Source organism: Suricata suricatta, chromosome 6, assembly GCF_006229205.1.
Source record: "Suricata suricatta isolate VVHF042 chromosome 6, meerkat_22Aug2017_6uvM2_HiC, whole genome shotgun sequence".
NCBI lineage: Eukaryota > Metazoa > Chordata > Mammalia > Carnivora > Herpestidae > Suricata > Suricata suricatta.
This window is the reverse complement of record NC_043705.1, coordinates 49,550,294-49,575,987: the sequence shown is the minus strand read 5'-3', so window position 1 is coordinate 49,575,987 and position 25,694 is coordinate 49,550,294. Positions and strand designations below refer to the sequence as shown.

At 36.5% G+C, this 25,694-nt stretch overlaps 1 protein-coding gene across 4 annotated transcripts in view; it reads right to left on the bottom strand.

The window, feature by feature from the left end:
- Positions 1-25,694, bottom strand: part of BDP1 (B double prime 1, subunit of RNA polymerase III transcription initiation factor IIIB) — a 92,225-nt gene that overhangs the window by 14,715 nt on the left and 51,816 nt on the right. For 3 of the 4 annotated variants that reach the window (XM_029942403.1, XM_029942402.1, XM_029942405.1), the window contains exons 22-33: positions 24,348-24,487; positions 21,978-22,179; positions 21,521-21,711; positions 19,827-20,214; positions 15,809-15,922; positions 11,797-11,833; positions 10,682-10,774; positions 9,395-9,620; positions 8,260-8,417; positions 3,738-3,891; positions 3,313-3,490; positions 522-585 (exon numbers count right to left, since the gene is read on the bottom strand). In XM_029942403.1, the coding sequence (XP_029798263.1) occupies positions 522-585; positions 3,313-3,490; positions 3,738-3,891; positions 8,260-8,417; positions 9,395-9,620; positions 10,682-10,774; positions 11,797-11,833; positions 15,809-15,922; positions 19,827-20,214; positions 21,521-21,711; positions 21,978-22,179; positions 24,348-24,487 (1,945 nt within the window). The remainder of the gene's footprint in view (positions 1-521; positions 586-3,312; positions 3,491-3,737; positions 3,892-8,259; positions 8,418-9,394; positions 9,621-10,681; positions 10,775-11,796; positions 11,834-15,808; positions 15,923-19,826; positions 20,215-21,520; positions 21,712-21,977; positions 22,180-24,347; positions 24,488-25,694) is intronic. The other variant, XM_029942404.1, reaches the window with a different exon arrangement.

Genomic DNA, 25,694 nt, shown 5'->3' with positions numbered 1-25,694 from the left:
AGCTGAACCATGAAACAATAGAAAATCATTAATTTATCACATTTCTAAAAAGTCTCAAGAAAACTTTATACCCAAGAATAAAAATTACATCCACAAAAATAAAAAGTAATTTCATAAAGGATAAAGATGGTTCACTATAGAGAAAATTTATAATTCTGAATAAAAAACCTTATACATAAAGTACTTCAACTTTTTGGGACACATGGGTGGCTCAATTGGTTGAGCATCTGACTTCAGCTCTGGTCATGATTTCACAGTTCGTGAGTTTAAGCCCCTTATCAGACTAGCTACTGTCAGCACAGACCCCAGTTCAGATCCTCTGTCCTCGTCTCTCTCTGCCCTTCTCCCAATCATGCTCTCTCTCTCCAAAATAAATAAACCATTAAAAAAAATACTTCATATTATAAGGCCACTGCAGACTTAAAACCAGTTTTGGTTTTTTCATAGTCAAATGTGGGTGGGGAAGTTTTAAAAGCCATACTATTCAGTTGATGATACTTTATCAAAGCAGATTATCATACCTGTTAAGTCTTGAGAACTGATTGCATTTTCTTTTTGGACTTCTGGCATACTAGTTGGTGTACACTGAAAAACATTTTTTAATTAAAATGCAAGAATGAGATCGACCAATTTTAGTTTTAAAAAGTTTTCCAGATAATTGGATATAGCAAGAGTCATCCTCTTCAAAATTCAACAACTTTTTAACCGTATCTAATTTTCCAAATGTTTTGAAACTTTTAGTGGTACCAATAACTTGATTCCTTTAAATAAACATATATATACACAAAGGAATTCCAACCAAATTGTTAAGTATGTGAATTCCATGGGATTATTTTTGAAGTAACAGGAAAGAGAGATTCAAACCCTTCAACCTTCTCTCTTTCCCCATTATAGCAGCCAGTGTACTATTAGTAGGTAACATGTGAATGGAAGCCAAATGTCTCCTTGCCTCCAATATGGCTCCTTCCAATCTGTTTTCCACAAAACTGCCCAACACTGCAATCTCTAAAATGCAATTCTTAACTATAATTCTTTACTGCTTAAAATCTTAAAATTTACATTTTGTAACCAACAATGTCAATAAGTGATTCAGGCAAGCATCAATTGATACTAAACTACTAGGTAGAAGGCTGCTGGGTATCATATGACAAATCACTAACACAATAAGTTAAAGATGCTGTTATATGGAGAAATCTGGCAGGCACCATTCTAGCCAAGTAATTAGTCAACATCATCAATAATGGGATAAACTGACATTACATGTCTAATGAAGTGATACAAAAGGAAGAACACAGCATCACCTAGGTAATAATCATGCCAAAAAATGTTTAACTTGAATTCTAACAATGGAGAACAACAACAAAAATCCAGATTGTGAATTCGCCTGGAATGTCAAGTTCACAAAGAAAAAGGGCAGAACTAGTCTAGGTTAAAAGAGAATAAGGAGAGGTACCTGGGTGGCTCAGTCAGTTAAGCATCAGACTCTTGATTTCAGCCCAAGTCATGATCTCATGATTATGAGATGGAGCGCTGCATCAGCTCTGTGCTGACAGCACAGAGCCTGCTTGGGATTCTCTTCCTCTCTCCTGTCCCTCCTGCACGTGTGCACACAGGTACACATACTCAAAAAAGGAGAGAAGAGGGGCACCTGGGAGGTTTAGTGGGTTAAGCATCCTCCAACTCTCAATTTCAGCTCAGGTCATGATCTCAGAGTTCATTGGCTCAAGCCCCATATTTGGCTCTGTCTGCACTGACAGCAAGAAGCCTACTTGGAATTCTCTGTCTCCCTCTCTCTCTGACCCTCCCCTACTCTGTCTCTCAAAATAAACACTGAAAGAATGAGAAAATAAGGAGAATGACAACTAAATGCAATGTGAGAGCCTTGACTGGAACTATATATTACATATTATTATTAAATTAATGTTAATATGGTAATACTGAGTATTACAATAGTATTACCATTTCTCTATAGAAACACGCTTGTTCATATCAGATATAAGCTGAAGTATTTATGGGTAAAGTCTCACGTCTACAACTTTCAAATAGTTCAGTTTTTTAAAGGTATCTATCTATAGACATGGAGAGCAAGACAGAGAAAGCAAATGAAGCAAAATGTTAATAATTAATGAATCTAAGTAAAAAGTATATGAGAACTCTATGTAAGATCTTTGCAACTTTTCAACAAGCCTGAAATTATTTCAAAATAAAAAGTAAAAATAAACATGTTAGGGGAGTGGGGAAAATCCTTTAACTCTGGATACAGTCCAAACTCTCTGGCAAGTCATAAAAATTCCTTTTTTATGATCTGCTCCCAGACTGCCTACCTCACTCCTACTTCTTCATTTATATTCCACTCCTAACTAATTACAGTCCCTGAATAGGACATGCTGTTTCACACTTGTTCTTTACACATGTCCCTCTCCCTTTAATGGGCTAATTCATACCTGTTCTTCTAGATCAAAGATTTTCTTTTTGGCGTTTATTTGTTTTGAGAAGGGGGGAGGAGAGATAATCCCAGGCAGGCTCCACACTATCAGCATGGAGCCCAACGTGGGGCTTGAACACACGAACCATGAGTTCATGACCTGAGCTGAAATCAAGAGTTCAACACTTAACCGACTGAGCCGTCCACGTGGATTCTTTCAGTCCTAGCTACACATCAGAATAACCTGAGAACCTTTAACAACAACAAAACAAATGCCTACACCCTATTTCCAAATACTGATTTTACTGAATTGCGTTGAGAACCACTCTTTCAAGAGTCTTGTGCAACTTGCTTTCATAGCACCCATCAGAGCTTAAGCATTCACTCATCTGTGTCCCATAACTTTGTCTCTCCAATACCTCATACAGCAGTGAACATACAGTAATAACATCTCAAAAAAAAAATCACCTTCAATGTGTTTCTCAGATTCAGTGGCCAGCAAGCACTTTTGTATACAAAAGACTTTTTTCCAAACTTTTATGGCAAAGGTATGTACTGGCTGTTTTATCTATGTTCCAAAGACTAAAAACACACTCAACAAAAATTGTATCACAATAGATTCTGGCAAAGGCAAAACTACAGGGAAAGAAAACGGATCAGTGATAGCCAAGTAGAGGGGTGGTAAAAGGGGGTGACTAAAAAAGGGCCCTGGAGAATTTAGGGGATGATGGAACTGTTGGTGTGTTGCTTACATGACTACCTATGTTTGTCAGAATTTGTAGAAGTGCACATAAAAGGGTGAGGTTATTCTATGTAAATTATACCTCAATTTTTAAAGTGGGGAATATACACCCAGCCATCCCATGTTATATTTTACATTCTTGTACCTCTGACATATGGAGTGGAAGCACACCGTCTCCATTAGCGTCCTCTCTCTCGGGCTCTTTGACAGAACTCTCACTGAGAATATCTGAACCAAGCGTATGGGGCTTTGTCTCAGAGCAAACAATTGGAGCAAGTGAAAATATCTGAACCTTTTGAGATTCCTCTTCATGATCATCATTTCTGAGAGAAAAATTAGTATATATTAGAGCTTCAGAATATGTATTAGTTTTGTATGTGAAACCAAGTGGTCAAATACAGAGTAATGTTTAGAGCTAAGTGAGGCAAAGATTACTTAATGTCGTCCACCTTTTTAAATATATTTAATACAACAGAATCCACTTTTGCCAATCAAATTCTTAAGAGATATAGCTAATGACTACAGTTGATAAAGAATATAAACAAAACTCCACAATCTCCTCCCTCTTACCTTTCAGTTAGGTTTGCTTCTTGAGAAATAGTCGTCTCTTCAATACCATGTTCACATGCAGATGTGCTCTGTTCCGTATTCACTGCTGTTGAAAGTGATCCAAATCTTTTATCTTGTAATTCTTCCATTGCTTCAGAACCATTTTTCTCAGTTTCTTAAACAAAAAGCACACTTAAGATACAGTCCAAAACAGTACAGCTAAATCTTCCACATTAGAAGTGTGTTCCCTCCTCAAAGACAGATCAATATATAGCAACTCTTCCAAATTCCTCTTAATCCAAAAATTAAGCTTATTCACATGACAGAAGAGTGGTCCTGGCCAATGAGGTTTTTGAAACAGAGGATTAATGAATCCGACACTGCAGATTTTTCACTCATGGTTGCCATAACAATTTTGTGTCCACTCTATGATGACAGCAATATAATTACAAGCCCATATACCAAAGAAGTTTAAAAGTGGGTACACACACGTTCTAGTTCCACCTTGGGGGAAGTGTTGGGGAAGAAGAAAATGTGAGATCTGAAACAATTAAAATCCTAGAAGAAATCACAAGCAATAATATCTGACATAAGCTGTACCAAAAGTTTTCTAGATATGTCTCTTAAGGCATGGGAAACAAAAGCAAAAATAAACTATTGGGACTACATTAAGAAAAAAAAAAACTTTCCACAGCAAAGGAAACCATCGACAAAATGAAAAGGCAACCTATTAATGAGAAAATATTTGCACAATATATATCTGATAAGTAGTTCATATCCAAAATATGTAAAGAACTTACACAACTCAACACCAAAAAGTTAAAACAATCTGATTAAAAAAGGATCACAAGACCTGCCTTGACATTCTTCCAAAGAAGACATACAGATGGACAACAGACACATGAAAAGATGCTCAACACCACTAATCATCAGGGAAAAGCATATCAAAATCACAATGAGGTATCACCTTATACCTATCAGAATTTCTAAAATAAAAACGATAAGAAATAACAAGTATTGATGAGAATGTAGGGAAAAGGAACCTTTGTGCACTAGTGGTAGCAATGTAAACTGGTACAGGCACAATGGAAAATTGTATGGACATTCCTCTAAAAATCAAATTTAGAATAACCATATGATTCAATAAATTCCATTAGTAGGTATTCACACATGAAAAAGTATAGCAACTCTGTTTACCGCAGCATTGCTTACAATAGCCAAGATATGGAAGCAAACTAAGTTTCCATCAATACGTGAACAGTAAGGAAGATGTGATATACATACACAATGGAATGTTAATTACACAGCCATTAAATGGATGAGACTGGGCCATCTGCGACAATGTGGGGAGACCTAGAAGGTACTATGCTAAGCGAAATAAGTCAGACTGAGAGAGACAAACAACATACTACTTCACTCATATATGAAATCTTAAAGAAGCAAATGAATAAACAAAGAGCATAATCAGACCTATAAATACCAAGTACAACTGATGCCAGAGAAGAGGAGGAAGGTGGATAGGCAAAGTGAGTGAAAGGGAGTGGGAGATACAGGCTTCCAATTATGGAATGAATAAATCATGGGAATAAAAGGCACAGCATAAGGAATATAATCAATGGTATTACTATGGCGAGAGATGGTAGGTATACTTCTGGAGAGCATAATACAATGTACAAACCTGTTGAATCACTACATAGCACATCTGAAACTAATATATGTGTGTCAAGCACAGTGAAAAATTTTTTAGGGGTGCCTGGGTGGCTCAGTCAGTTAAGTGTCCGGCTTTGGCTCAGGTCATGATCTCACAGTTCATGAATTCGAGCCCCACGTCAGGCTTTGCACTGACAGGGTGGAGCCTGCTTGGGATTCTGTCTCCCTCTCTCTCTTCCTCTCGTCCGCTCATATCCTCTCTCAAAAATAAACAAACATTTAAAAATTTTTTTAAATAAATAAAACATTAAAAAATTTTAAATAAAAGTAAAATAAATAAGGTAACTTCACCCTGCATACTAAAATAACTTCTGGGTATTTCTGAACCCAGAGTAAGTAATGAATTAACTGAACCATGCTGGTTGAAAGAAAATACCAAAAACCAGAAACACCCAAACAGGGAAAAGATGTTGCTAACTATCCAGATGTTCTACCTATAGGATCTGACACAATCTAGACAGCCAACTACGTCCACCATTTTTCCTGCTCTCACTAGCACCTGAAGGGAGGGGAGATGGAAAAGGAAATGGGAGTAGGATTCAACATGTACATCACAAAGTAGTGAGGCCATTAACAGAGAGCCCTATGTGGTCATATAGACAGGTGTTTTTTCCAATATACTCATCTTTAAAAAGAGTGCTACCATATAAAGAACTCTTAGTACTAAAAAGACAAATAGCCCATGGGGCACCCGGGTGGCTCAGTCAGTTAAGCGTCTGACTTCGGTTCAGGTCATGATCTCACAGTTTGTGAGTTCAAGACCTGTATCCTATTCTTCACTCTCAGAGCACAGCCTGCTTCAGATTCTGTCTCTCTCTCTCTCTCTCTCTCTCTCTCTCTCTCTCTCCATGTGCACCTCCCCTGCTCACATTCTCTCTCTCAAAACATAAACATTAAAAAAAAAAAAAGATTTTATGAGAGACTTTTCAATGCTGAGAACAAACTGAAGGCCGAAGAGGAAGGGGGGAAGGGGAAGGGGGGGTGATCGTCATGGAGAGGGCACTTGTGCAGAAGAGCACTGGGTGTTATATGGAAACCAACTTGGTAATGAAGTATTAATTTAAAAAAAAAAGAGTTTAAAAAGACAAATATCCCAACTTAAAAATGAGCACAGGTCTGAACGGACATGTCTCTAAAAAGGATATATATATAAAGACGCACATGAAAAGATACTCAACATTCATTGGTCATCAAGGAAATACAAATCAAAATTACTTACATGAAGTATTACAAAATACTTCACGATGACTAGAATACCTAATAATAAGGGTCTGAGAGAAGAGAGAGAAAGAAACCCTCACAGAAAGTCAGTGAAAATACAAAATGTTGGGGTGCCTGGCTGGTTCAGTCAGTAGAGCATGTGGGTCTTGATCTTAGGGATTACAAGTTCAAGCCACATGTTGGGTGTAGATATTACTTAAAAATAAAACAAAAAATCTAAAATAAGCAAAAATATTACAAAATGCTGCTACCACTTTTGAAACAGTTTGGCAGTTTCTCAAAAGGTTAAACACAGAACTACAATATGCTTCAGCAATTCCACTTGTAGATGTAAATCCGAGAGAAATGAAAACATACATCCACAAAAAAACTTATACATGAATGTTCTTAGTAGCATTACTTAGAAGAGCCAAAAAATAGAAAACACATGCCCAACAACAGATAAGTGGATAAACAAAATGCATTATAGCTATACAATGGAATATTTAGCAAGATAAAGAAATGAAGTATTTGGCACATACTACAACACAGATGAACCTTGAAAACATGCTAAGTAAAAGACATTACACACAAAAGACCACATATGTGATTCCACTCATACAAAACATCAAAAATAGGCAAATCTCCAGAGACAGAAAAAGAACTTGGGGAAATGGGAGTGCGTGCTCATGGTGATGGTCACATAACTTGGTGAACTTGGTGAATATACTAAAACCACTGAACCTTTGAATGGTTTAAGTGCAGTATATAGAATTATCTTAGTAAAACTGTTTCTCTAAGTGCTGAATAGTATATACAAAATAGTATGCTTATATTTTTGTTCTTTCTAAAGCGAATGCACATGTATTCATATACATATATTTGTCTATATAGGTAGATGCACATATGTACACACACAGCCCCACATTTAGATGCTTATGTGTATAATACACCTCTGGAAGTCTACAAACTTAATGGTAGTTTACCACTAGGAGTGACATTAGGGAACTGGGAACCATGGAAGAAGCTTTTTAAATTTTATTCCTTCTAGATACTGTCTTAATTTTTGCCATATGGATGTACATCTTCCTAAAAAAATGTTTCTTTGAATATCCCATGTGCACACATACAAAAAAGTCTAATCAAATACATACAGTTGACCCTTGAATAACATGGGGGCTTGAGGAACAAGCAGTCAAAATGCACATATTATTGACTTCCAAAAAACCTAACAATCTATTGTTGACCAGATGCTTCATTGTTAACACAGTCGATTAACATATTTTATATTTGTATTATCTACCATATTCTTACAATAAAGTAAGCTAGAATAAAATATTAAAATCACAAGGAAGAGAAAATACATTTATAGTACTATACTGTTTATCAAGAAATTCCATGTATAGTAGACCCATGCATTTCAAACTCGTGTTATTAAGGGTCAACTGTAGGGCAAAATGGTAATATTTACTGAAGCTAGTTGATGGGTTTATTGGTATTTATTTTATAGCACATTCTACTTTTGAAACTTTTTAATAGTAAATTAAAATAATTTTAACAACTTAATATTCAATGTTAATGCAATTTCTCATGTAAAAGTAATTTTATAACTGTTTAAAAAAATAAAATTTACCTCTTTGACTTTCTACTACTTCTCCTTGGCTGACAAACAAATTGGGAACTTCCTGATGAATGCCAAACCTGCTAGTCCTTAAAGTCTTAAGATTTGGCTTAGGCTTGGCAAATCTACTTCTCATTCTCAAATTACTGGTCACTTCAGAGGTTGTATTCCTAGAAAAAGAAGGAATGGGAAGACAGAGAAATTCATCAACTGTCTTAGAATTAGCTCTCTCCCCTTCTTCACTACTCTAATATAGTTATGTACCACCTTCTCAGGTGCCACAGTCTCTGTTCAGTGTTCATTGTTTTAATGCTAAAATTACATGGTGGTAACTTTATTGAAAGTCTGGAGAAGGGAAGAGAATCTAGACCATGTCTGTAAACCAGAGACTACATTTACATAAAACTATCTCATTAAAGTTTCAAAGATGCACATACTGCATTAACTTTAATATGTAAACCACTAAGGGCGCCTGGCTGGCACGTCAGTAGAGCATGTGGCTCCTGATCTCAGGTCCTGTTGTTCAAGCCCCACACTGGGTGTGGAGCCTACTTTAAATAAATAAATAAATAAATAAAAATATTCAAACCATTAAACTAAAATCAAACCAGCCAATCCTCACTTTAAAGGCTGAGAAATTAGCAGTGAAATTTACACTTACACAAGTATTACTCAAAACCAATTATAAATTGATAGTTGGTTTAAATATATTAATTAGGTACTGTTATAATTCATTTCTTAGTAATTTTTAAAAATGTTTATTTATTTTTGAGAGAGGATGCAAGCAGAGGAGGGGCAGAAAGAGATGGGGGACAGAGAATCCAAAGTGGGCTCTGTGCTGACAGCAGAGAGCATGATGCGGGGCTTAAACTCACAAACCATGAGATCTAGACCCGAGCTAAAGTCAGATGCATAACCAACTGAGCCACCCAGGCACCCTTATTTTCTAGTAAAATTCAAGAGTTTAATAAAGCAAAATAGGGATGCCTGGGTGGCTCAGAAGGTTAAGCGTCCAACTCTTGATCTCAGCTCAGGTCTTGATCTCAGGGTCATGACTTCAAGCCATGCACTTGGGCTCTACACTGTGCATGAAGCCTACTTAAAAAGAAAAGAAAAAGAAAAGGAAAAAAAATAAAGCAAATTAAACCTGGTTGATATAGCATTTTCCTTTACTTCCTCCACTAAACCAATTTCTTCTTTAGTACTTTGCTCTTCCAATACAATCTTGTTTTCTTCTAATGATGAAGGAGATGTACTACTGACAGGTGAAGAAAGCTCCTGACATTCACGAACTATTTTGTGATTTACATTATCTGGGCTAAAAGGAACACAGCTTTTATCCTTTGAATGAACATCAAGAAGTACACATACTCCTATTACAGAAAAGAACAGAAAATTAATATTGACCCAGTACAAATAGATGTCCAAAGAAAATAAATCCTTCAACATTAAACAACTATAGCCTTAACAATTTTCATACACTAAAATTTTTGTGCTATTTTAAGTAAAAATGAATCATTCTGCCTTCAGTAACTATATAAGTTTCATGAAAGGATCACCTTCATTCACAGTTTTTAAAAACCTGTATTTCAGGGTCTAGAGATTTGTGACAGTCTCCAAAGCAATACTCTGTCACTAAGAAAGGAGCCATAAAGGGGTGCTTGGCTGGCTCAGTCAGTAGAGCATGGGACTCTTGATCTCAGAGTTGTGATTCAAGCCCCACGAGGGCTTGTACAGTTTACTCAAAAAAGAGAGAGCGAGAGAGAGAGAATGAGCCATGTACGAAACAGAAATGAGAGAATTCCTTGGTAAATATACAGTAATGGGCCCTGATTAACATACAGTAAAACTGGCAAGCCACTCATCTCCAGACAAAATAATCCACAGGAAAATAATTAACATAAATATCCATTTAATGTACTTTAAATAGAAGGTACTTAGAGAGTAAAGACTATAGCTTCTCCATTAAGGCCAGTCCAAAATATTAAAAATCTGGTTTGACACATATTTTGGCTCAGTCCAAACTACATTATTTCAATGGCTGCTACTGTCCCTTGATTCCACTGTCAGGTAAACGTGAAGACTATCAAAGCGGGAGCTCCTTTGCTAAAGAAACATGTATCAAGTGATCAGTGATCAGTGAGCTCAATTCACCAATGTTTATGCTGAGAAAGGTAGAGCACTCACTGGATTATTCCAGGAATACAACTTTTTTAAAATAAACCAAATGTACTATCTTGAAATAGTGGCCACTACATCTAAATGGGCTAATGTGGGTGCATCAATGCACACATATTACTTGTTTCTGGGAAAACAACAAAGTTATGCCAACTTCAAATGTGAAAGTATTGACTTATTTCTCAAATGTGGGTATAATTTCTTAGAAGGTGGATTTTAAAGGTTCTTTTCAGTAGTCCTTCTCTTTCATTCTTACCGTCACTCTGTTCTGTACGATTCTCTGACTGCAACACTAGATCTCCCATTGTCAGTAAAGTTATAGCAGCTTCGGTGCTTCTGTCGTTGGTACCTTGTGAGAAAATATATCAACATTAAAACAGGAAAATGAAACTGGAAATTTAAGGTTTTTACTTCAAAAACATTTTTAATTCAGGTGTTTATCCTCCAAGTTTCAATACCCTCCATACCACTAATTCCTTACTAGGGTAGTGTTTTATTACTACAAAAAAAATAAATCATTGTTAGCTTTTATTCATTGAAAATGCCTCCCTTGCATTAAATAATACCTTTGAAGAAAGTAAACCTGAGCAGATTAGAAGAAATACTTCTTTATTAAACATTTAACTCTTAACTCAGTTCATAAAGTAATTATTCCAAGAATCCAAGTTTCTCCTAGAGAGAAAACATTCAATTAGTGGAAACTTCATTAACCTACCAGCAAGGACTCATTTATAAACTAATACCAATATCAGGGGTGCCTGGGCAACTCAGTCAGGTGAGCAGCTTCCAAATCTTGATTTTAGCTCCGGTCATGATCTCTCAGTTCTTAAGATCAAGTCCTGTGTCAGGCTCTGCACTGACAGTGTAGAACCTACTTAGGATTCTCTCTCTCCCTTTTTCTCTGCCCCTCACTCACTCACACTCTCAAAATAAATAAATAAATATTTAAAAACAAAACAAAAAAGACTCTCTCTTCCGCTCTCTCTCCACCCCTCACCCACTTGCACATGCACACTCCTGTGCTCGCTCGCTCTCTTAAAAAAATTAAATTAGGGGCACCTGGGTGGCTCAGTAGGTTGAGCGTCCGGCTTCAGCTCAGGTCATGATCTTATGGGTCGTGGGTTCCAGCCCCATGTTGGGCTCTGTGCTAACAGCTAGCTCAGAGCCTGGGGCCTTGTCAGATTCTATATCTCCCTCTCTCTCTGACCCTCCCCTGCTTGCGCTGTCTCTCTCCGTCCCTCAAAAATAAATAAAAAACTTTAAAAAAATTAAAAAATTAAATTAAACAAATTAAATTAAAAATTTTTTAAAATTAAATCACACTACTAGTGTTAACCAAGTAGTTTTAGCAGTTTCCTTATTATCAGTTACCTGCTTCATCTTGGGAATGTTCACCTGTGGTCATTGCCTAAAAGAGGAAAAGATTAGCAATGCGTTAAGTATTTTCTCAAATATATGTTCTACATCTCAAACAGCACTATGTTTTACAGTTCTTCTATGCTTTTGATTGCAAAGTAGAAAGTGTGCTTTCCCTTTATAATTACTCATAACATTTCATCAACAGAAATAATTTAAAAGCCAGATTCTTTTGTCTCTTGTTCCTTATTTTACTTTTCCCTTCTAACTCTAATCATACTGTATCTACCATGTGCATCTACTATGCTTACTTCTTCACTTTCATAATCTTCCAACTTCAGTCATATTTGCCACTGGTTTTAATCCAATGGAAACTAAAATCTGGCAAATCTCACCAAATCTTTTTACTAGGTGGCTTAACTTAAATGAATTTTAATAAATTAAAAAGTTACAAGTCTGAGCACCTGAGTGGCTCAGTCAGTTAGGCATCCGACTGTTGATGTTCTCATGGTTCGTGAGCCCTGTTGGGCTCCACACTGTCAGAAGGGAGCTTCTGGCTCCCTTTCTCTCTACCTCGCCCCCACTTTCTCTCTCTCTCCCTTTCAAAAGAAATAAACTTAAAAAAAAAAAGTTACAAGATCTATGTCTAGCATGACATCATAAGGTCTGCTGACCCTCTCCCCAGTGAAGCTGGTAAAATTTATTAAAAACAAACATTTAAAGTCTCTGCAAATGGTCCTGAGGCCAAAAGAAACATCTTTTTGAACAAATTGATGAAAAGATAATAAAGGTGAGAGCCTGTGGTATTTCAACGACTGTTCTCTCCTTCCTCCTTCTTCCCAGCTCAGTTAGCCAGAGACTCCACCGCTGACCTTTATAGCCAAGAAAATAGGGCCTCTTTCTCCTTACAAGTCCCACCAGGAGGGCTTTCTTTCTAGGAGGAACAGGACTTTAGCTCCTGACACAAGAGTCTGGGGTCAGATTCATAAGAGAAAATAGAAGAATTATCTATTATGAATGTGCACACAAAAGTCCTCAATTAAATACCATCAAGCCAAATCCTGCCAACATAAAATTGCATGCCATGACCAAATAGAATGCAATTTTTGATTTAACATCCTAAGTTATAACCAATGTAATACATCATATTAGTACAAAAGAAAGCAAAAATCACATGACCATCTCAACAGATACAGAAAAAGCATTATGACAACTGCCAACACCCTTTCAAAAGAAGACTCTCAAGCAAGCGAGGGACAGACTGAAATTTCTTCAATTTGGTGAAAACCACCAATGAAAAATCCACAGCTAATGTCAAAGTTTCTGGTGAAAGACTGGATGTTTCCCCCTAAGACCAGAATGAGATAAAAATATTCACTCTTGCCACTTTTGTTGAACATGTACCAGAGTACATGACCATGTACAAGGGCAACTATGCAAGCCACAGAACTAAAGCCATCCAGACTGAGAAGTGTAAATCACATTCTGTTCCTGAGAAAGATATGTTGAAGTCCTAACCCCAGGACCATGTATGTAACCTGATTTAATAGGGCTTTTTCAGATGTAATCAGGCTAACATGAGGTCATGTTGGATTAGGGATGGCCCGATCCAATACAGCAGGTGTCTTTACAAGAAAAAAAGTCAGGGCACACACACAACAGGGAAAACACCATGTGGCAATGGAGGCAGAAGTTGGAAATGTGCTGCCACAAGCTAAGCAATGACAAGGACCTCTGGCAATTAAGAGGTTTTCCCCACAGCCATCAGAAGGGGAGGGTGGTGATTTTGGAACTGTATCCTACAGAACTGTGAGAAAGTAATTTTCTGTAGTTTTGAGCCTCCTAGTTGGTAGCATTTTGTTATAACAGCACTGAGACACTAATATAGAAAGGGAGAAGAAAAACTATCTCTATTCGCAAGTCATGATCTTCTATATAGAAAATCCTAAAGAATCCACTAAAAATCTATTGGAACTAATTAGTTCAGCAAAGTTGCAACATACAAGACCAACATACAAAAATCAATTGCATTTCTATATACACTTGCAATAAAAAACCTGAAAGTGAAATTGAGAAAACCATTCCATCCACAAAAGCCTCAAATATAATATACTTGAAAATCAATTTAATGAAGAAGTGCAGAGTTTATACTCTGCAAACTACAAAATGCTGTTGAAAGAAATCAAAGAAGATCTAAGTAAATGGGCAAATATCCATGTTCCTGAACTGGAAAACTATTAATTCGGGAATAGCCTCCCCCCACCCCCCCCGCCAAAAGTGATCCACAGATTCAATGCAACCCCAATCACAACCTTAGATTATGTCAAGTAGAAAATAGCAAGTTGATTTTAAAATTCATACGGAATTACAAGAGACCCACAACAGCCAAAATAATCCTAAAAAAAGAATAAAGTAGGATGGCTTACACTTCCTAATTTCAAAACTTACCACAAAGCAATGGTAATCAATCGAGCATCACTGGTACAAGGACAGACACGCAATGGAATAAAACTGAAAATCCATACATCTACAGCCAAATGTTTTTTGACAAGAATGCAAGATAATTAAATGAGGAAAGAATGGTCTTTTCGAAGAATGTGACAACTGTATAGTCATGTGCAAAGAATGAAGGACTCTAACCTCACATCATATACAAAAATTAACTCAAAATAGATTAAAGACTTAAATGTAAAACTATAGTAAAAATCTATAAACCTATTAGAAGAAAAACGAGTAAATCTTCAGGATCTTGGCTTTCACAAAGACATCTTAAATATTACAACAAAAGCATGAGCAACAAAAGAAAAAAAACCAGATAAAATGAACTTCACCACAATTAAAACTTTGTACATAAAGGGAACCATCAAGAAAATGAAAAGACAGGGGCATTTGGGTGGCTGTCAGGTGAGCATCTGACTCGATTTCGGCTCAGGTCATGATCCCAGGGTTGTAGGATCGAACACTGCACTGGACTCTGCACTGAGCATGAAGCCTGCTTGGAATTCTCTCTCTCCCTCTGTCCCTCGCCACTATTCATGCTCTCCCTCCTCTCTAGTTTAAAAAAAAAAAAAAAAGAAACAAAAATTGAAAAGACAACTCATGGAACAGGAGAAAATATTTGCAAATCATATATCTGATAAGAGACTTGTGCCATTACTATTTTAAAATTTCTTACAACTGGACAATAAAAAGACAAAATAATTTACAAAATCGGAAAAGGTAGGGGCACTTGGGTGGCTCAGTTGGTTAAGTGTCCAACTCTTAATTTCAGCTCATGTCATGATCTCAAGGTTTGTGAGACTGAGCCCAGCATAAGGCTCTGCACTGACAGTGTGGAGCCTGCTTGGGATTTGCTTTCTCTGCCTCTCTCTGTCCTCCCCTGTTAGCACATCCTCTCTCTCAAAATAAATAAACAGTTTAAAAAAACACAACTTTTTAATAAATAAATAATTCCCAGTCTTCATTTTCATAAACAAGGAAGAGTATCAAACAAAAGGAACTAATTATATAGATATATTTTTAATTTTTTTATGTTTATTTGACAGACAGAAGCTGGAGGAGGAGTACAGTGAGGGAGACAGAGGATCCAAAACAGGCTTTGCATTGAAAGCAGAGAGCCTGATGTGGGGCTCAAACCCACAAACCACGAGATTATCACCTGAACCTTAAATTGGGCGCTTAAACGACTGAGCTACCCAGGCGCCCTGGAACTAAATATATTTTAAATGATTTATATTAAAACAGAATTAATGCAACAGAACTTTAACATAAGTTTATGAGGATATTAAAAGTGATTCAAACACCTACCCACCCACACCCACACCCACACACACATCAATGTTTTCTGAGTGAACTATATAAAGTCTTTAGATTTTATTCTCCAGCTACTACGATTCATACTTACAGCTCCCTGCATGATAGAAATTAGTAAGAATCACTTATAAAATTAGAGCTTTCAAAATAAACGTCTATTCTTTTGAAAGTAAACAAAGACTTAAAGACAAAATATATCAGAATGGATGCTTACAATAGAAAATGCCTTCAAATTTTCTTCTTGTTTTATTTCCCCATCTGTGCTGGGGAGCGGGTGCTCAACAACAGCTATGCATCCTACATCAGGTGCATTCACAGTTATTTCAAGCTGTCACAATGAAAAGTTTCATTATTTCATTTTGGCATACTACAAACAGCAAAACAAAACAACTAAAATAAAGTATTAAACTGAAGAAATAATCCACATTCATACAGTTAAAAAACAAACATAGCAATTCTTAAAATGACATCAACTTGGCAAAAGGAAACATTTAAGATTTTTGAGATGTCCAGGGCGCCTGGATGGCTTAGTCGGTTAAGCCTCCGACTCTGGATTTTGGCTCGTTTTCTCAGTTTGTGCGATCAAGACCCACGTCAAGCTCTCACTGACAGTGTGGCACCTGTTTGGATTTCTCAATCTCTCTCTCTCTCTCTCTCTCTCTTTCGTGCTCCCCGGCTTGTGCTCTCTCTCAAAAATAAATAAGTTTTTAAAAAAATAATAAAAGGATTTATCAGGCATTCGCCACTGCATCAAAGTAACTACCCTCTCCCACAGCCACATGACAGCAATGGCAATGGACATGAAAAAAATGAATTCATTGACATTCACTCTTTAGGTCTATTTGGTCAAAGATCCCCATAATCTGGGGACTAAAGGGCTAAGATTTATCTCCTAGACTGTATATAATAAGAGAGTCTGACTTTCAGTCCCTTATTAAGAGATAAGTATAAAAAAGTATGATTCAACAGAAACTGAGCACAGAGTGATGTTTGAAAATCTGCCTGAGATTCTCAAGATAATTATTATAGTAACATTCTGTGTCTAATTTCTCAGATGCAAATATTAGAGAAAAATCTTTGCTAATATCCACAGGCTAGGATGAATAAAAAAGTTCAAGTGACTTGAAAAGACAAAATATTTTCTGAAAATTTGGGAATAATAAATGGAAATACTGTAGATATCTGAAAGTTGGTTCTTTAAAGCATTATAGTTTCAACACTTTGTTTTTTTTAATTTTTTTCAAAACCTTTATTTTTTAAACAACTTTACTGAGATATGATTTACATACCCTAGAATTCACCCATGTAAAGTATATGATTTAATGTTTTCTGGAATATGCACAGATACGTACAACCATGACCATTGTCACTTTTTGAACACTTTCATAACTTTAAAAAAGAACCCCATATCCATCAGTCATCACTCTCTTAACCGCCCATCTCCAAATCCCAAAGCCAAACCACTAATCTACTTTCGGTCTCTCTAGATTTTCCCTGAGACATTTCAGATTAATGGAATTATATACATGCAATTCTTTTACAACTGGTCACCGTAATGGGTTCAAGATTTCAAAGTACATGCTATAGTATGTATCAACATTTTATATCCCTTTATGATTTAATAACAAACCAATGTATTTCAATGCTTTTTATTTATTAATTTTTTAAAGTTTATTTTTTTGAGGTGGGGAAGGGCAGAGAGAGAAGGAGAGACAGAGAATATAAAACAGGTTCCATACTGTCAGTGCAGAGCCCAACATGGGGCTCAATCTCACAAACCGTGAGATCGTGACCTCAGCCAAAATCAGGAATCTGAGGCTTAACTAACCGAGCCAGCCAGGTGCCCAACTCAATGCTTTTTATTTTTATTTTATTTTTTTTTTTTATTCTTTTTGTCAATGCTTTTTAAAGGGAACATTTTCTAACACATCAACATATTTCTCCACCTCAGTAAGATGGCTATAAGAATAGGATTTAAGCTTTCTTTGCTAAATTTTTATCATTAATGTGATTTAAGAAGGAACTCTGCATTAATTCAGGGATACATCCTGGAACCTGATTTTCAGAAATTATTTCCGGGTAAGTCCTGTGCTAGAAATGTGCCTTTCAACCAATGAAATCTGCGAAATACAAAACACAAACACGGAACTCACTGTATTCTGCGGCAGTGTTAACCAGCTGCCCTTGCAAAACATTAAACCTTCCTTTTGGGTTTTCTTCATTTCAACTTAAACTTAAATTATGAACTTTTAGTTATAAGAAAGCTGATTTTATATCATTTTTATTTCCAACCATTCTAACTTATCAACGTTATAACATCTACTATATGATTATTATCAATAAGTAAAGGTGGCTGTGGACTTCCATTCATAAATGTGAGGTCACAGATTCAATAATGCATTAATTCTGAAATCAACATTACTTGAATTGGTTAAAGTTTTCCCCCTTCTTTTGTTATCATCACTAGTTTCTCGGTTACCTCCTAATTCTGTTGCAAATGACTCAGAAACTAGCATGAATGCTTACTACAAGAGATGCAGATGTGCTGCTCTTTAAGCAGAGTAAGTTACTAAAAATTGAGGCAAAAAGCTTTAAAATTACAGTTAAAATACTAGACCAGGAGGCAAAAAATAAGAAGCTCTTCTAATAAAGTAAATTGAAATATTATGCTCCTACACCTTCTACCCACTCGGATGGGTACTCTACAAAAAAACAACATACAGAAGGGCTGCTGAGAATGTGGAGAAATCAGAATCCTTACACACTACTAACACGAAGGTACAATGATGCAACTGCTATGGAAAACAATATGGCAGTTTTTCAAAACAGTAAACATCAATGTACAATTTACCATGTAATTCAGTGAGTCCACTTCTAGGTATATCCCCAAAAGAATTGAGAACAGAGATACACCCATGTTCATAGCAACAATCTTCATAAGAGCCAAAAGGGAAAAGTAACCCAACTGTCCACTGTCAGATGACAAGATAAAATGCAGTACAGACGCATAATGAAATATCGTTCAGTCTTAATAAAAGAACATTCTGGGGGCCTCTGGGTGGCTCAGTCAGTTGAGCATCTGACTTCAGCTCAGGTAATAATCTCATGGCTTCTTAAATTTCAGCCCCAATCAGGTTCTGCGCTGACAGGGCGGAGCCTGCTTAGGATTCTCTGTCTCCCTCTCTCTCTGCCCCTCCCCTGCTTGTGTTCACTCTAAAAAAAAAAAAAAAACCAGTAAAAAATCTTTGATATTAAAAAAAAAGCATGTACATGTACGACCTGATCAAACCCTAAAAACTTTATACTAAATGAAATAAGCTGGTGACATTGAAGACAAATACTGTATGATTCCAGTTACATGAAGTACCTAGAGTCAAGTCATGTTGACAAAAGCAGAATGGTGTTTGCCATGAGTGAGAGGGGAGGAGATAATGGGGAATTACTGTTTAATGGGTACAGGTTTAGTCTTGCAAGGCAAAAAAACCTCTGTGGATGGATGGTGGTGATGGTGTAGCACAACAATATAAATAAATTTAATGCCAGTGAACTATATACACTTTAAAATGGCTAAGGTGGTAAATTTTGTATATATATATTACAATTTTTTCATAATTTTATTTTTTTATTTTGAGAGCGGGGGTAGTGAGTGCAAGGTGGGGAGGGACAGAGGGAAGGAGAGAGCGAATCTCAAGCAGACTCCGTGCCTAGCACAGAGCCTGATGCGGGGCTCAATCTCACAACTGTGAGATCACAACCTAAATCCAAAAGCAAGATTCGCACGTCCAACCGATTAAGCCACTCACGCATTCTCTACCACAATTTTTAAAGAAGAGAAGGAAAAAAACAAAAGAAACGTGTCCCCTCTACCTTCTCTACCAATCAGAGCTTAGCCTGAGCCTACCATAGAGTTAAAACATCTGCCAAAATGAAAAAGAAAAATTAACCAGAAAGTAGCTTTAGCAGCCTCCACATACAAATGAAATCAGATTTCTATCACTTACTATGCTTGACTACCTCATGGCAGGCCTGGATAGTAGAGGTTCAGTAACACAGGAGCCTCCCTCTACTGATTCCTTCAAATATCTACCAGGGCTTAAACGAATTACACATGGCAGAGGTTTTTTATGGAATGAACTGTTCAAATACTAATAATCACTAAGAAGAAATAATGATACGCTAAAAGAAAAAGACAAGTAAAACAAAGTTCCAACAATTCAAAAAAACCAAACTACCTCTTCCATCGTTTCCTCGATTTGAGAAGTAACAGGTTCAGGAGATCGGAGACCAATGGGAACAAACACGGGAGCTTTGTTTACTTCTTCTGGAGCAAGATGGTAATTTTCTTCTTCATAATCAGGCTCAAAATCTTCAGCATCATCTTCATCTTCTTCCTGAGAAGCCCGAAGAGTCACCAGCGTGGACTTGGAAGCACGAGGCTCCTTCCTAGAGGCCTTACTTCGCGTTCGTTTTGATCCACGCCCTCTGGTGACATTTGGTTTCATCTTTCGATGCGTTTTCCTTCCACCATGATCCACCTCACACTCAGAAACAGAAGAGATACTTGTTCTTCGATCTAGAGCAGTTTTAGAGTAATTTGATTCTTTTAACAGTTGTGGAGGGCTGGATGTATAATCAAAATAACAATAAGTCATTATATGCACAAGGATAATTTTAATGAAAACCAAATTTCAGAATGAAATCCCAGTTCAAGGCATTAAAATGAAAACTCCCACAACCCTTTATGTCAAAAACTTATGCAGTGAAATAAAGAAATTTCCTATTACTACTAGTTTCTTATTCAGAGTTTGTTCTTATTTATCTATCTACAATTTTTTCATAGTAAGTTTTTAATTCTGGATCATTTTTTCCTTGCTATTTAAGTGAAGACAAAATACAAGACTAGAAATTATTAGAAAAAAATAAGAAAAGGAAAATGGTCCAATAAAACAGAATACAGGATCAAAAGTGATACTGGTGTATCCTGCTGGGTTAACAGACTATGTAAAAAGAAAAAAGAGAAGGCAGAGAATCGAATGAAACAATGTTGGTTTTTGAAACTTAAGTTCCTTTCCACGCTCCTTGAAAACTGTAGAACATTAAGTACCCTTTACCTTTGTTTGTGACCCCATTCTAACCAGCACCTTAATGATTTTGGTAATATACACTACTCTTTGATCAGGCTTCTGCTCATGTCTAATATACTCAACATCCAAAAATTTTAAACATAGGAAAGAAAAACCATCCTCAAGACATCAAAAAAAGATAAACTTTAGTAAATAAAAATCGTAAGTAGGAACACCCAGGTGGCTCAGTCGGGTGAGCATCCAACTCTTGATTTTAGCGGATGGTCATGGGATCAAGACCCACATCAAGATCCATGTTGAGTGTGAAGCCTGCTTAAGATTCTATTTCTCTCCTTCTGCCCCTCTACCCTGCTTGCGTGTGCACTCTCTTTCTCTTTTTAAAAGTTTCAACAACAAAAAAAAAACCCAACAACTTTTTGTTAAGCGGGAAAGAAACAGATCTGTCAATAAAAAATAATCTGGGGCACCTGGGTGGCTCAGTCGGTTAAGCCTCTGACTTCGGCTCAGTTCAGATCTCATGTTCATGGGTTCGAGCCCCACGTCAGGCTCTGTGCTGACAGCTAACTCAGAGCCTGGAGCCTGCTTCTGGTTCTGTGTCTCCTTCTCTCTCTGCCCCTCCCCCTCTCATGCTCTGTCTCTCTCTGTATCAAAAAATAAAACATTAAAAAAAAAAGTAAAGCAAGGCTAGTGTGACTGAGGAACTATATTTAAAAAAATAATAATCTACACTTCTGTTAACAAACCGTCTGTTTTTATACTAGCAATAAGTTATGGCAGGACAACCATAAAGAGTAAGTTATTTTTATTTCCTATTCTAAAGTTTTTCTTAAATAAAACTTTACCTTGTTAGTTTACTGAGAGACTGCTCTTCAACAACTGAAGACACAGAATTGTCGGCTACAGTTTTTTCTCCAACACTTCTTGATGGTCCAACTTCTAAATGAACATTTTTTTGGGCCAAAATAACCTCCCTGGAATCTACACAATCTTTTTTTGCTGAAATCTCCAGACATGTCAGAAACTCAGCCTTTTCCTTAAATTTAAGAAGAAACAGCTAATGTTACCATGGAAACATCTCTATGGTAATTTGGTTTGGTGGTTGGGCCCAAAGCTCTAAGCTTACACACACACATACACAAGTGACAACTAGCTTCTTAATTGTTTAATATTGGAAAATAGCTCAATTTTTATAAAATTAGTTTCAGTACAAAAGACAAAACTGTATTTTTGTATAAATTCTCTCCTTCATGATCTTGACAAAATAGAGCGACTGATAAAAAGAATTTCTTTCAAACTTACTTTTTTAAGGAGCTGGGTGTCATGATCTCCTGGCTGCAGCAAGTTATCGTCAGACTTCCTTGCCTCATTCTGATCTGCTCTGTTTTTTTCTATACCTGGTTCCTCTTCCTTACCATGTGCTCTTCCCAAATTTGGCTTCACCTTTTGAAATTGCCTTCTGATCAACTGTGCTGGACCAGGAACATACCTTTTAGGTTCATGTCTAGAATGAAGTAAAATCATGTTGAAAACCCAAAATCAGAATTCCTTGTTGATATAACAGCTTCTACGTCAAACAATTTTGAACTCAAGTCAATTGTATCTTTAAAAGACTATATATACATTAGTTTTAAAAGCAAGCACATAAAATAAAACCACACATGAAGATATAAAGAACAAAAAAGCTTTTACAACTTGCATTTTCTGTATAATCTGGAAAACAGTTTTATAATAACAATGTTTTTTTTACTTTCATTCATTGATTCTGATGTTTGGTGTCATGGTACTTTTAAGTGATTTTCAGAGAAATAACCAAATACAAAAAAAAAAAAAAGCCAGTACTTGAACATGGACAAATGTACAATGGTTACACCCTTGGTCCTTCTGGTTCAAGACCAGCCTTGAAACCCAGAGTCTACTCTCCTATCACAGGCCTATCAGCTCATGGAAAAGGATTTACTGAGAGCCACGCTCACAGGATCTCAATATAACCCAAGTGTATCTGCCAAATCAGAAAAAGACAAGGTTTGAACATTCAATAGAGAACGTATAGCTCCCAGAACAAACCCTGAACAGCTGTCTTAGGTTTTCCTGGAAAATATTTTAATAACTAGTAAAGATCTGAATTCTGAACTGGATAGTTTAAAATTAACATAAACCTGGCTATTATAAAGGAAAGTAAGTATCAAGAATGCTCTAAAAGATCTGTATTAAGACTAATTTTGAGTAATATTTCTAATAAATTACCTAGAAGAGAAAGTAGTTAGATACATTTCTAAATGCTCCAACCCTGCTAAGTTCTTTGGGCAGTCAAACACCTAGAAAATTCACAAGAAATTCTAACAGGGTTATGATGCTGGCTAAATTAAGATTCTAAAGTAGGCTAATGTATGTAGGAAAACACTGTGTTTAACTTAAGCTATTGAGAGTCAAGTGTTATTTTATAAAGACAAGTTAGAATAAAATATGTATATAAACCTAACATGCTACTGAAGTCAAAAGAGATAATAACTTTAAATCTATAAGATTATATACTCTAAGGAAATGACCATTCATGATAAAGTAAACAGCTGGAATAAACTTCATAAATAGAAAAAGGGTTTTCAAAAACAGGGCGCGGTGGGCTGGAGTGTGGGTTTCCAAAAAGGGAAATTAGAAGGTTGGTTTCTCTCACTAAAAAATATAAAGGCTCAGCACAATATGTCTTGAAACATGTAAAGCTTATTTCTTTATCCTGAAAGGTCTGCCTATATATTATGGGAATTTGCTAGTCTGATAGTCATAAATCCTGAAAATTTAACTTTAAAAACGAATTTGGCAATGTTACTTTAAACAAGCCATTTAAATCCTTCAGGTCTACCCACTCAATTATAAATGAGAGCATTTGGAAACTCTGATCTTGAAGGCCACTGGTGTTTAAAGGTTCATTTAAAGTAAAAATCAAATTCCTTGCAACAGTCCTATATAATCTGCCATTCCCCCGAGTTGGGCTTTGTCTTTTTCACATACACAGTCTCTCACTCTTTACTCATTTCAAAATGACTCCCCTTGCTGTCCCTCAAACAAGCCAGGCACACTCTTGCCTGAAGTATTTTTAAGATGCTTTTCCCTCTCCCCACAGACATCCTCTGGACCTGCTCCTCCCCTTCTCTTGGGTCTTCTCTCCAGCAGCACCCTTGCAATGACACATTCTCTGATCACCACTAATCAAAAAGTAGTATCAGTAATAATAAAGCAGACTGCAAGTAATAAATAAAAGTGGTGGTACTGAAATATCTTCACCTTTTTAGTGTTAATAACTCTTTTAAAAGATATTCTTACCATTTGGCTTAGGACACAGTTCTAAATATAGCATACATACTTCACTTCACTTCCTATTTACGAATTTCAGTCAGTAGCATATAAACTTTCAAATATACAAAGAACTTAAGAATTTCTGTTTACTAACAAATCTAGTTTTTAAATAAAAAATGAGATTCGCCAAACTGGAGAAATAATAAATTAAGAGTGTATCAATCATGCAATTCTTATACTATTTGAAAAAGCATATTTAAAATATTCTATTTCAAAATAAACTATTACTTTATCCTTTCACAAAATTTTCTCTATGTGAAGTTATCCAATCTTCATATTTAGAAAGCTTTATGCTTTTCTGATTAAAAGCAAACTCACCTCGTTTTTTCATCTAAAACATTTATTTTGTTAATGTCAAGAGGGTCTACAAGAACCATGTGACTCTGGTTTTCATACATTCTACCTTCAGAAACTTTGGAGGATACATCTTCAACTTCAGTACCAACCGGAGAATTTGGCTAAAATGATAAAACAAGAGGACTTTATTTAAACAAGTGGAAACATACCTCCTACAATCATTCAATCATTAAGAAAGAATACATATTGAGTTTTTCAAAAAGAAGAGTCAAACTAGGTATGCAATGCTCATGTTTTGCTGCCCAAAACCAAAGTGCCTATTCAGAGACAAAGTTTCAATTCTTGCAGTTATTAGATTTACAAAATACTTTTTTTATTTCCTTATTGAGAAACAGAGAAAGACAGTGTGAGCAGGGCAGGGTCAGAGAGAGAGGGAGACACAGAATCTGAAGCAGGCTCCAGGCTCTGAGCTGTCAGCACAGAGCCTGATGCAGGGCTAGAACCCAGGAACCATGAGATCATAACCTAAGCTGAAGCCAGACGCCCAAACGACTGAGCCACCCAGGCACCACTTTACAAAATACTTTAAAAACTACAATAATTATCTGTTGTGAACACCCTCGCCAAAAGACTTAACCGTTTCCTTTCTGAAGTCTTTTGGGGTACAGGGGGTTCAAACAAGGATTATAATCAAGATTTTCCCTTAGTAGAAAAAAAGGACAAAAAAAATAAGCTGTTATAAAAGGGCATCACATGGCCAACAGGCACATGAAACGATGCTCAGCATCACTCATCATCAGGAAAATACAAATCAAAACTACACTGAGATAACACCTCACACTGGTCAGAGTGGCTAAAATAAACAAATCAAGAGACTATAGATGCTGGCAAGGGTGTGGAGAGACGGGCACCCTCCTACACTGCTGGTGGGAATGTAAACTGGTGCAGCCGCTCTGGAAAACAGTGTGGAGGTTCCTCAAAAAACTATCCATAGAACTCCCCTATGATCCAGCAATAGCACTGCTAGGGATTTACCTAGAGGATACAGAAGTGCTGATGCATAGGAGCACATGTACCCCAATGGTCATAGCAGCACTGTCAACAATAGCCAAAACATGGAAAGAGCCTAAATGTCTATCACCTGATGAATGGATCAAGAAAATGTGGTATATATACACAATGGAGTATTACATGGCAATGAGTAAGAATGAAATATGGCCATTTGTAGCAAAGTGGATGGACCTCAAGGGTGTCATGCTAAGCGAAATAAGTCAGGTGGAGAAAGACAGATACCATGTTTGCACTCATAGGTCTAACAGGAGTACAGGAGAAACCTAATGGAGGACCAGGGGGAGGGGAAGAGGGAAA